Source organism: Nomascus leucogenys, chromosome 24, assembly GCF_006542625.1.
Source record: "Nomascus leucogenys isolate Asia chromosome 24, Asia_NLE_v1, whole genome shotgun sequence".
NCBI classification, from domain to species: Eukaryota; Metazoa; Chordata; class Mammalia; order Primates; family Hylobatidae; genus Nomascus; species Nomascus leucogenys.
In genome coordinates this window covers 2029973-2042655 of record NC_044404.1, presented here as the reverse complement: position 1 = coordinate 2042655, position 12683 = coordinate 2029973, and the positions used below count along the sequence as shown (strand labels likewise).

Below are 12683 nucleotides of genomic sequence, written 5' to 3'. Positions count from 1 at the left end.
CTCTTCCTGCTCTGTGAGTCACCCGGCTGTGGGCCCCCCAGGCCGCCTCGAGGCCCCTCCACTCCCAGGCCTCCTACTTGGTCATACCCATCCCTGCCCCCAGGAGGCCAAGTCCTCCTCTCTGGCCCAGTCCTGCCTGAGCTAGCACCCTGGCGTGGCTGTCACGCCCTTGTCCACCAGCCCAGCCAGGCTCTGGGCTTCTGGGGTGCACCTCCCAGTAGCCTAACCCACCTCCTCAGCCACAAGGCCAGCCCAGCCCCAGCCCCAAACACAGCCCAGCAGGTGGCAAGAGGGGAGGCCCAGGCCAGGCCCAGCCCACTCTCCTGAGGTCCTCCCTTGGGTCCTGCCGACCACATCCATTCCAGACCACACCATCCATGTACCCATCTCCGACCCACCCCAAGCTCCTCGGAAGCCTGACTCCACGCCCTGGGGGTCTCCCGGGCCAGCCAGTGCCTCTGACTCTGGCCCCTCCTCATCGTCATGAGGCCTCTAGCTGGGTGGGGTGAGGGCCCACCCCCCCGTGACCCAAGACCTCCATGAGGCCTAGGCAGTGGGGCTCCCAAGCCTGTCCCCCTGCAAGCCCTGCCGTCAGCTCTAGGCCTAATTCCTTTTTCTTATTCCCTTAATCTGTCATTTTTATCAGGCTGGGGAAGTGCGGCGGCCACACCGATCAATCCCACATTACAGCTGACAGAGCGGTGCTAATAACTTATTGATCCTGGCCCGGCTGCTGTCAGGCCCGGCCCCAGAGAGAGGGTCAGTCCCACGGCCTGGTCCAGGGTCCCCACCTCAGTGACAGATCGGGTGGCTGGGCCTGGCGGGCGGCGGGGGCACCTGGCCACACACGGATCCAGGCACCACTGCTCTGGCCCCCGAGGAGCCATTGTCTCCCCCACAGCCTCCGGTGCCAGAGCTCGGTGGGCTGGGAGGGGGTGGGCCAAGGCTGGGGGAACCTGGCTCTTTCCCATACCTGCCGCCTGGCCCACCATGCACATGCCCTCAGGGTTAGCAAGGCCTCTCACCTCCTGGCAGTCAGTTTTCCATTTTACACGGTGGAAACTACCCTCTCCGTTCTGTGGGGGGCTAAGGCCTCCTCATAGCCTGGGGGAGGTGACTGGGTGGGGGGGGGGCAGGTGGAAGGGGGCCTGCAAGGAGACCGCAGGAAGGCCGATGAGGCCATGCTCACTCCTCACTCACGGACCCCAGCGGTCTCACAGAGGCAGATGCAGAACCTGCTCTGAGTCCCTCACAGCCCAGGGCTCAGGGAGGTGCAGCTCAGCAGGAGGGTCCAGGCTGGGAACGGGATGGATGTGTGGTTCCTGGGGTCACAGGAAGGGAGAAGAGGTGAATGCCTCCTCGAAGAGGAAGCTCCGGGGAGCAGACCGGACCCTGACATGGAGTGCGTGTGGGAGACCTGGACACAGGTCACAGGACACGTGAGGCCCTGTAGAGCCTGTGAGCCCGGAAGTGCACGAACATGTCCTGACTCCATGGGTGAGAGCTGCCGGGCAGCCCCCATCATGTGCACCCCACAGGACCCGACACACACATGCCTGCACACGCACACGCATGTACCTGAGGAGGTCTCCCTGTGTGAAGGTACAGGGGAGGGCCTGCTGGCTCAGAATATCTCAATCATTGTGGGGCTCCCTCAGCTCTGCTGGATCGATGGGGCAATTAGATTTTATCAACCGCCTCTCAGCTGTCTCCAACGCGGCATCAGAAGCTGCCCCGACCCGGCCCCACAAGGGCCTACCCAGGCGCACGAGGACGCGGATGGGGGACGCAGATGGGGGTGGGCCTCCCCCACCCCACCTTCCCAAGAGATGCAGGCCCTGCTGGGAACACCCCTGCCCAGGGTCCACAGGGCCTCAGGGGCGCCCCCCCATCCTTTCACAGCCTGCCCTGGCGCTGAGGCTCTGCTGTGCCCCTCTCTACAGCAGTGCCCTCTGAGGGGGGCCTGGGTCCCCAAACTGCCCCCTCCCTCTGAGGTCCTGTGCCAGGGACTCCTGTCCCCCCACAACTGTGACCAGGCAGCAGCACCTCCCTCAGGCTCCGGATTCCTTCCCTCCCAGAACCCCATCCCTCCCGGAACCCCATCCTTCCCGGAACTCTAGCCCCATCCTTCCCGGAACTCTAGAAGGCAGGACTGGGACCCCTTCTGTCCAGGAGCCCTAGGAGGCGGGACCAGTCAGGCATGCGCTGCAGGAGTGCGTTTCTCCAGGGTGTGCATTTCTGAACCTGAGGTCACGCCTACGTCTGCCCTGTGAAAAGGGGGTGGCAGGGCTCCGGCTACTCCAAGCCCACCCCAGCGGCAGCCACAGCGGAGCCACGGCGTCTGCCTCCTGTCTGCCCCGCTGGCTGGGATTAACACAATTACCATCACATGCAGCCCTGGGGGACAGGCCGCTCCTCCTGCCTCTCTGGCTGCCTGCCAAGGCTGCTGGTGCTGAGTGGAGACGCCACTGTCCTCTGGCCCCACAGCTGCGACCCCGCCCTCAGGCCTCCTGTGCTCCTCACCAGCAGGTCGCAGGCCAATCTCCAGGCTGCCTCTCTGGAATTCACAGCGGCTCTGATGCTCGGGCATAACGAGATGGCGGCTGCGGTGGACGCTGGATATGAGGGTGGGAAGGTTGCCGTCCTGGCTGCAGAATGAGACCGGGAAAAGCTGACCCCGTGGGCAGCTGCGAGGCTGGAGCCCAGCCTGGGCACACAGAGTGCCTAGCTCTGCGTGTGAGAGTGGGGATGACCTCTGAGTGCCGCGTTGCTGTGCCCACGCCTCGGCATGTGGCCCGTGGTGCCACTGTGTGCACACCCACGGAGCAAGTCAAAGCGACACAGAACCTGGCACTGGGACCTGGGACCCCACTGCTGCTCCGGGGAGGGTCTGTGTGGAGCAGCCAGCCGGTTCTGCCTTCACACCCTTCACAGGGAATTGCACAGTTACCTCACTCCCTGCCTCAAAGGGGGTCGAGGGGCCCACCAGGCAGAGGGACCCCGCCCGGGAAGAGGCCAATCTGCTTGGGGGCAGTCCTGCAGGACAGGCCCCAGGAGAGAATGCGCCATATGTGAGCTGCCAGCCCCTTGGGCAGGAATTTCGGTAAAAACTTGCAACCATCCCGACCCCCGATTTCTGCACACGAGGAAACTGAGGCCCAGACCACAGTCCTGCAGCTGATGAGATGCGCCCCACGCACACACAGCACCAGCAGACACATGCAGCTCGCACCAGGCACCAGGGCTGCATACTCCAACCTCCCGCTGTCCCCCCGACAAGTGGGGGCTTGGAATCAACATGCATTTAACTCTTTTCTTCCCTCGTCTCTCCTCTTCTTGCTAATTCAGCCGAATCCCACATCCACGGAGTCCCAGAGAGCAGTGGGAGGAACTGTGTGGAGCACGGCCCTCCACCCCTTCCTGGTTCCGTGAGCCTCCCCCCAGGTCAGCAGAGAAGGGGCTCAGGGTCCAGGCGCCACTCCCTGAGCAGCCCTCCTGCAGCACAGCCCCTGCCCACCTGTAACGGAGCAGCCTCCCCTGCCCACCTGTAACGCAGCAGCCTCCTGGCTGCACTGACGCTGGTGAATCCTCTGCACAGTGACCTGGGAGCCGACCCTAAACCTCGTTAAATAGCCCGGCTCCCCTGACCTGGGCTGGCTGGAGCTGGGCTAATCCAGGGCTGCCCCTAAGCAGATCCGTTTCAGCACCAAAGACTCCCAGGCTGGGCTCTAAACCTTCCAGTAGACCTAGATGACGGCACTCCCCCACCCCCACCGGCTCCCAGTGGGAAAGGAAGCCCCCCCAGGCACACAGGAGGGCAGCTGGGTGGGAGTAAGTACTTTATGGGATTAATCGGCAGCGAGTCTCATCCCTTCCATGATCCTAATCGATGCGGGGGTGTCAGGAGAGGACTGCTGGCCTCAGCATGGGGTGGGGGCTGCGGGCTGGCCTGGCAGCCACAGCTGCCATGGAGTTCTCCCCAGGGGTCCCCCCTCTGGTGCCCCTGGGACGCCTGCAGGAGGAGAACTAGCTTCGCAGAGACTCCAGAGGTTGGGGGCTGGCCGTGAGCCCCGAGCCTGGCGCCCAGAAGGAAAGTGAGAGAGGGCCTGACAGCTAGGTGGAGGGGCTGTGGCTGGGCAGTGGCACCCGGTGGGGAACTGGGTGCCACCTGCCCTCCCCACCCCGGTCTCTGCCTTGGAGTTTGCTCCTGAGGTTCCGACACAGCCTGGCCTGGCCCAGCCCCTGAAAACCTGTTCTGGTCACTTGGCTACTGAGTGAGCCAGTTATGCCAGTTTTATGTAAAGAAACATGCCTTGGACGTCCCAGAGTGGAGAAGAAGGAACCTGGCCGGGGCACATCAGTGCGTGGTCCTCAAACCACAGAATGCCCTCTGCACCCTGCTTCGCACAAGGGACGAACCCCTGCGGGTCTCTGTGGTGGGGCTGGGCCGCAGGTCAGGAGCTGGGGAAGCTGGGAGAAGCAGTCAGGGCCGAGGCAGGAGGCGCAGGAAGGAGAGGGTGAGGGGGAGGCCAGAGCCTGGCAGGTGTGACCCCAGCTCCCCACGCAGAGGCCTCCCGCCACTGCCCCTCAGTGATGACCACACAGTCCGGCCCTTGCCCATTTTCCCACCAGCTCAGGGGCCCAGGAGAGAGGGGCCAAGTCCCCGCCTGCAAACAATGGCTCGAGGAGCATCTGCCACCCTGGGTTCCTGAGGCAGAGGAGGATGGCCTGGGGTTCCGCTGGCTCCAAAAGGCAGGTGGTCATTGCAGAGCCAGCCAGACAGGGCGACAGGGATGGAAGGACAGACGGACAGATGGGTGGAGACCAATGGATGGGAGCAAATGAACACACAGATGGAGGTGGCCTGGCAGTGTGTTCTGTGGGAGCCTGCAGAGGCAGAAGGACCCAGGCACAGGCCGAAAGAAACACAGACATGGCCTGGGAGCCCGTGTGGCCGCTGGGCTCAGGGACTACCACCCACTCTGACCAGACACCAGGGTCAGGTCAACAGGCGGAGGCTTCTGTCCACTCAGGCGTGCTGCGCCTTCTCCTTCGGGGACCCCAGCACGTCCTCCCCTCTGACCGAAACCTCGCCCTTGGGAGATTCGAAACTCATTCTAGCCCCTTCTAGGGCCTGTGCAGGACGGAAGACCTGGCCTCTTCCCAGGGCACCCCAGGCTGCCAGCTGTCAGTGCTGCCAAGGGACGCTACATTCCTGAGGCCAGGTGGACGGAGGAGGGGGCTGCAGGCAGGAGGAGCCATTACTGGAGCGGGTTGGGGGGAACCGCGGCTGGGTTTCCCTACAGGCCTCGCTGACAAATTTATTCTGTAGTGTCCCAAGTAAAAGGCTCATAAAATGTCATCAATGTTCATGACAGTTCATAAAAATGATCAGTTGAGCTGGCAACCCCAAAATGAGGTGGAAATAAGTTTAAAGATGTTTTTATTGTAATTCGGCTCTGAGATCCAGCCATTCTCAGAGACATAAATAAACACATCTGGCGTGGAGCCAGGACATGCAGGTCCCCTGGGCCCTCACGGCTCTGGCCCCAGGAAGCTGGCCTTGCGGCGGACGCCTCCTTCCTGCCTTGCTGCCCTGGAAGCCACAGGGTAAGACCTGACCCCATTGACAGAATCCACAGCTGAGCTCTGTTCACAGACTGACCACCCGCTTCCCGCTGGAGCCAGGAACTCACGTCCCCCAACTCCCTTGACCTCTTCCCCGGGGCTCTTCATTTTTGTCTCCTTCCCACATCCTGGAATCACACCCCCTACCATCCTGCTTCCACAGCCTGAATCCAATCCCCTGTCTGCCAGGAGGGCCTCCAGAGGGACCTTCTCCAAACATACACCTGGTCACTGCCCTGCTTAAGAACTTTGGCTCCCGGCCTAGAGGACGGTGCCGACAGGCCCAGCATCCAAGACCCTTCAGCATCCAACTGAGCCAGAGCTGCCAGGTTCACTCCGCCTCCCTCCTACACGCCCTTCCCTGTTCCTCCACTCTGCAGACATCCCCTTGCCGGAGTGAGCTCCACACATCCTCCAAGGCCCCACTCACACGTCAGCATTCTCACCTGCCGGTGGGTCTCATTTCTGGGCTCAAATGGCCAATCTCACATGGGAGGAAGTGCACTCTAACTCCAGGGCCGGGCTGCCCGGAACTCACAGCTGAGCTGCTGCCGAGAGCTGCATCTGACTAGGTCTGGGGTCCCTCAGCCTCAACTGGGTGCAACACTGTCTGCCTCCCGGGCTGGGGGACAACCCTGCAGCACACGTCAAACCTGGCAGATGCTCAGCCAGCATCAGCTCACGCTGAGACAGCGGACAGCAGACAGCAGGCCACGGGCAGGGGTGGGAGGGAGGGAGGGGAGTCACGGCCCCCTCTATGCATGCCCAGCACGGCTCCTACCTGCAGGACGTCTCTCGGAAAGAGATGTTCACGTCCCAGTGGGTGTGGACTCTGCAGGAAGGGAAGCAGAAGGTCCAGGTTGCTCTGGAGGCCCCAGACCCCAGCCGCAGGACAGCAGGGCGTGTGCAGACCTGTCTCGGGTCAGTGCCCTGCTGGGCCACAGCCCTGGGCAGTGAACGAAGGCAGCTGCTGTGCCCAGCACCACCTGCTACTGGCTCAACGTGCTGGGGTCTCCTACTAGAACAGGCCCATGGGCCAAAGCCAGCTCCTAGCCTCAGCAGACACATGCGTCAAGAAGAACAGAACCGAGGCCCCTTCTCCCTCTGGCTTGTTGCCGTGCACTCAGAGGAGCCCTCGTGTTGTACAGCAGGTGGGGGCCGAGGCTGCTTCTGCACAGCCAGTCATGAGCCTGAATGGAGCTCCCTGTTGCTGGAGCTGCTCTGGCCAGACTGAGACCCGGTCGGCAAGGGTAGCTGCAGCATCGGCCCAGGAAGGTACAGACCTCTGGGTCCCAACTGCTGCCAACCTGCCTCCTGCCAGTGAGCGCTGCAGAGCAGAGGTGGGAGAGGACACCAGATGGGGCAGATGAGGAAACAGCTCCTGCCTACGACCTACACAGGACCCCAAAAAGACCAGCATCTGAGGGAAGGTGTGGGAGGCCGGTGTGGATGCTCTCATCTGAGCAGCTGAAGGCCTGAACGTCCAGCCCCATCTGAGCCTTGCACCTTCCTGTCCGGCCCTGGTCCAAGTACCTTCTCTTCATGATACGGATGTGCGGACCATCCTCCTGCTTCAAGCCTGGCCACCGCCCACAGGTGGGGCCACTCCCGTCGCTGTCACCATCACTGGCAGAGAAGCTGGGAGTTCGCTCCTTCTTCAGGCTCCGGGCAGCAGGCAGGGCGACTGTCCTCTTGTCTGCCAGCCGCCCCCGGTTCTGGTGGGGCAGGAGGAGAGGAAGGTGAGGCTGGACCGGGCCGTTCCATCTCCCGGGGGTCTGCCCTGGCCTCGCACCCCAGGCCCAGCCCCAAGCATGGTGGAGGTGCCCTCAGAGCAGCCATCCTCCCTCCACCTGCCTCTGGGATGGGCCTGGGGCCAACAGGAGCCACAGCTGGCCAGAGACCCAGAGGAGAGCGAGAGACGGGGCCTCAGTTGGGCATCCTCCTACAGACGATGCCCACTGGCTCAGCCCTCCCTTGCCCCACCCCACACCAGCCTGGTTGGCCCAGCCCTTGAGGATGCTAGAGGGTCCCGGCCAACTCCAGGGCCTGAGTTGGGGCCACCCCATGTGCAACAGGCCTCCGTCCGGGCTTGTGTGCCCCTCACTCCCAGCTCCCTTCTTAGGGCTCCTGTGTGTCTCCTGATCTGCTTGTGGCCTGGGGCTGGTTCTAGTGGACGTGCCCTCAAGTGCACACGTTACCTCCACGTATCTGCCTGCCAATCCCACCCATATTTTGTGACCCTTCTGCCCCACCACACCCTGCCACCGATGCCAACGTTGACAAGCGAATGCCCTTTTCTATTTCATCAGCGCCACGCACAGCCCAGCTTGGGGGCAGCTGCAGCCTGGTGCAAGGCAACTGGCAACTGTCTGAGCTGAACCCTCGCAGACTGCAGGCCCGGGGCTCACAGGTCACCAGATGAGGAGCCCTGACCAGCCCAGCTCCTCTGTTCTGCCAGCCCTGCCTGGCATTTCTCACACGGCCCCTTTCTCCCATCTCCCTTGCGCCCACGAACGAGTGTGTGGAGCTGTGGGTGCCTCGAGTGGGAGCACAGACATGCCCGCTGTGATCCCTGCCGAGCACAGCCGAGACCCGAGCTCACGCACACACGCGGTGGACGTGCCCACAGCACTTCTGGACTCCTCCAGTGTTTTTAGGTCCCGCCACCCCCAGGGAAAAAGGAAAGCTATTGATTATTTTCCAGTGGGCGGGAGGCTTTTTTAAATGTAGTAACAGGCCGCTGGCTCCGGGAGGTGGCGGAGCCCTTGAGCGCGTCCAGCTAACTCTCTCCTCCGTTCAGTCCCCGAGGTCTCCTCGGACTTCTTCCCTCCCGTTGCCAAAACACAGCCCGGAGCTGGGGATGAGGCTGTTAGGAGGGTGTCCTCCACAGACCTAGAACCACCATCACCTTCAAATGCATAGCCCCAGCGCCAGCTCGGTTTGGGCAGTGCCCCCTCCCCAAGGGTCTGGAAGCTGGAGCATCCCCCCACCCACGTGGAGGCCACTGTCCCAGAGCCACGTCTCCCCTCACCAGCCACTGGGCCTGCGCTGGGTCCCCTCTGTTCTCTCCACAACAGCTCAGTGGGAAACCGCAGCACTGCTGGTCAGGGGATGGGGCCTGGGGTCCGAGGCCCCTGCTAAGACCCTGCCCTGGCCCTGGGCTGCCCCCAACACCAATGACAATAGAGTGGAGCCATGGCTGTAGGTGCGATGCCTGTCTGTGCCCAGGCCTCCGCGTGTCAGCTGGAGCTCAGGGGTCCCTTCAACAGCCACAGCCTGTCTGGAGTGTCCTGTGCTGGGAAGTTCCACTTAGCTCTACCCTTTTGCAGCCCAAGCACCAGGGCTTAGAGGCTCTGACAGCCTCTCCTCTCCCACCTCCCTTCTTCTTTTTTTTTTTTTTTTTTTTGAGACGGAGTCTCACTCTGTCGCCCAGGCTGGAGTGCAGTGGTGCAATCTCGGCTCACTGCAAGCTCTGCCTCCCGGGTTCACGCCATTCTCCTGCCTCAGCCTCCGGAGTAGCTGGGACTACAGGTGCCTGCCACCACGCCCGGCTAATTTTTTGTATTTTTAGTACAGACGGGGTTTCACCGTGTTAGTCAGGATGGTCTCAATCTCCTGACCTCGTGACCCACCCGCCTCGCCCTCCCAAAGTGCTGGGATTACAGGCGTGAGCCACCGCGCCCGGCCTCCCACCTCCCTTCTTTTGAGAAGAAGACACAATGCTTTTCTCTCTGCTTCTTGTCTGTGGGATGGTGAAGAGAGGGAAGCAGGGACCAGAAGACTGCCCCTTGGAAGGAGGCCAGGGCCGGCTGGCTGGGAATGCAGCCCAGGCTGTGTGCCAGCCTCAGCCCCGTGATGCGCAGAGTTGAGCGTGCGGACACACCGGCACCCCAGCCACACCCCAAGGCACCTGGAGGGCAGGTCTGGGGTGGCTGATGGGGGTGCTGAGGACCAGGACAGCTCCCCTGCCACCCACCCTGCCCAAGGACAGAACACACCTCCTCCACACCAGAGACCTCGACCACAGCACACAGATCTGAAGACTCCGCCCCTGACAGCATCTCGTCTTGGGAGGTGCTTGGCCCTGCAGGGTCCCCAAGGCACACACACACTCATATTCTGCCCTGGAGTATCTGTGACCATGAGGTGCACACACCTATGGACCTGGCATGGGGCTTGGGGGAGACAGCCTCTGAGTAAGAAATATGGGGGCTGGAAAGAATGGGCCCCTGGAGTTGCCTCCTAGGGAGAGGGTGCGGGACAGGCCTGGGAGGGGCCGGGGGGAGGGTGCGGGACAGGCCTGGGAGGGACTGGCAGAGGCAGGCCTGGATCTGAGCCGTCCCTCACGCAGGGCAGGGACCTGGGAGCCCCAGGTGGGGGGGTATCTCCTGGCTGTGGCCGCGGGTTGGGGAGGAGATGCCCACGGAAGCAATGTCAGAAGAGATGACGCTGGGCTCAGGCCGCCTGCTCCCCACTCCTGGGGGGGCCCTCAAGGGGGCCGCTCCCATCCAGAGACCCAAGGCTAGACAGCGGGCTGCCCAGAGGAGCCCTCTCCAGCACCAGCTGCTTGAAAGGAGGGAACTGGCCTCTTGCCCCGGGTAGGTCTCTGACAGCAGGCAGGGGGCTGCCGGCTCTCTACACACCTGCCTGGGAACTCTGTGAGCTGCCTGCCAACTCTGTGAGCTGCCTGCCTGTGCGTGCAGGTCCGTGTCGGATTGTGTGTCAGGCGGGCACATGGGTGAGGTGCAGCTGTGTCCCCTTCCCCTGCCCAACATGCTTTATGTCTGAGGGACCAGCTGTCTTCACAGGTGTGCCTGCAGCCTCCCAGCCCCCAGGCTACAGCACTTATGGCTCACAGGCCCCTGGGCATCCCCTCCCCCACCCTACCTCAGGCCCAAAGCAGGCAAGCGGAGGTGGGCCCGGGCCCCTCAGGCCCACTTTGCACCTCTGCCTCTCCTACCCCTTCCTGGAAGAAGGGACTCCTGAGTGTGTCAGGAATTGCAGCCCCTACCCCCAGCAGCCGTGGCCCTAATTGGCTCCAAATTGGTCCTTCCCAACAGGCATTCTTCCTTTTCAGATCAATCCTCTAACCCTCGCTACCCAACTAGGGGGCTGGAGACTGGGTTCGGGGTGCAGGTGCCTCCCTGAGCAGAAGGCAGCTCCCAGCATCCCCGTCTCTCCTGCCTGCTCCCTCAGTGAGGGTCTCCATAGCTGTCTACCCTGGGTTGGGGCCTTGAACCAGCCTCCAACTCCAGTTCCCTGGACACCAAAGGCCCATACTGCAAAGACTGTGCCCCTGGTTAGCCTCTGCGTCCCTAGGACACACTTCGACGTCCAGGCCCTTGCATCCTCTGGCCTTCAGCACCCAGAGACACAAGTCACTTACACCCAAGCCTGTAGCTCCCCAAAACGCTGCCGTACCCAGAATCACACCTCACCAGCTGGGCCAGAGAACACGGTGACCCCCAGGCGGTGACAGGGCACAGTGCCAGGCCCGCGTTGAATTACTCCTCCCAAGGAAAAGACCCTGACCCAGGACTCGAGGAGAAGCAGCTCCAAGGCACCCAAGGGGAGGCTCTAAGACAAGCGCGGCCACCCTGTCTCCACACGGGGAGGGGGCTCGGGTGCCCGAGGACTCCTCCCCGTGTCCAGGTACAAGGGCTGGGAGAGCACGAGGTAAAGCCGCTTCCCCCGCCCTTCGGAGGCTCCCTCCAGCACACCCGCAGGGGTGAGGTTAGGACTCTCGATCCTGAAAACCCTGAAAACCCCAGGGACAAGCTCCGCAGGGAAGAGTAACTCCCAGCCCAAACCGAGCCCCGCATCTCACCACCGGGGAGGATATTCGGCAGCCCGGGCAGTCGCAGATCGGAGGATGCACCTGCAGGATCCCCTTGGACATAAGCGTCTTCAGACTTTTTCCTGCGAGCAGAGCCGAGGCAGACCCTGTGAGGGAGCGGCACGCTTCTCGGCGCAGTCGGCGGCAGGGCCAGTACCCCCTTCCCGGCTCGTGGGCGAAATACACCCCAACCCCCCACACCCACCTCGTCCCGACTTCCCAGCCCGCTTCCCGCCCCACCCTCACGAACGCCGCAAGGATCTGCTGGGCTCTGCAACTCCAGCCCGGGTGGAGCGCCCTCCCCCGACGAAGGGCCTGGGCGTCCCCACCCGGCGCCCCTCCTCCCGCGCTCCACCCTCTCCCCGGCCCCGAGGGAACCGCAGGCCGGGCCCAAAAAGGCTGAGTCCCGGAGCGGTGAGCGGCTCCGTCGGGACCCTCGGCCTGCGCGGCAGGAGGAGGCGGCCACCGCGGAGCCACGCACCGCTCAGGTCCCGAACTTTTTAAACTCCCCGCGGCGCCTGGCGCTCACCTCGCCCTCTGTGTCCCGGCTCAGGCGCCCCGGCGTCGTACCCTTGGGGCCAGGCGCCCGCAGGCGCCAAAACAGGTTGCGTGTCCTGGCGCCGCCGCTCGGGCTCCGCGCGCGCCCCCGCCCCGCCCCGCAGCCTCGCCTGCCGCACGCTCGCACCCGGCCGCACGTGCGCCCTTCCACTCTCCCCGAACCCGGGGCTCCGCGCCCTCCCAACCCGCCTCCTGCCCGCTCTCTCGAGTTCCCGTAAACTTCCTTCGGGCCTTAAGGCCCAGGAGCCTCGCAGAGACTTTCCGAGCGGAGGGAGCGGCCCGCGAGCCCCAAGCGCTGTGGCCCAAGCTGGGGGGAGGTCCACCGAGGCCTCCGCGCGCGGAGGGGGTGTCCCCGCGCAGCCCTGGAGCTGCAGCGCCCCCTCAGCCGAGCCGGAGGCTCCTGGGTGTCCGAGTCCGGTAGGGGGTGGGGTCGCGGCCCGCGGGTCCCCTGGAAGCGAAGGGAGGGACTGCGGCGGCCCGCGCCCCCGCGGGTGTCAGAGTCGGGCTGGGATGGGGTCGGGGCCCGCGGGGCCCGGCAGCGAAGGGAGGGGCGGCGGCACCTTTGTGGCGGATGCTGCGCTTCCAGTCCTTGGCCGTCTCCCGGCCGCTGACGAACTGGAACTCGTTGGGCGTGAGCCACTCGCCGCGGTGGCGGATGGAC

General features: G+C 63.7%; 1 protein-coding gene across 1 annotated transcript in view; it reads right to left on the bottom strand.

Annotated features, from left to right (window-relative positions):
- Nucleotides 1-12683, bottom strand: part of SAMD11 (sterile alpha motif domain containing 11) — an 18573-nt gene extending 5890 nt beyond the window's left edge. The window contains exons 1-5 of the mRNA XM_030805577.1: nucleotides 12583-12683; nucleotides 11456-11547; nucleotides 7162-7343; nucleotides 6410-6460; nucleotides 2524-2648 (exon numbers count right to left, since the gene is read on the bottom strand). Of these exons, the coding sequence (XP_030661437.1) occupies nucleotides 2524-2648; nucleotides 6410-6460; nucleotides 7162-7343; nucleotides 11456-11527 (430 nt within the window). The 5' untranslated portion in view covers nucleotides 11528-11547; nucleotides 12583-12683. The remainder of the gene's footprint in view (nucleotides 1-2523; nucleotides 2649-6409; nucleotides 6461-7161; nucleotides 7344-11455; nucleotides 11548-12582) is intronic.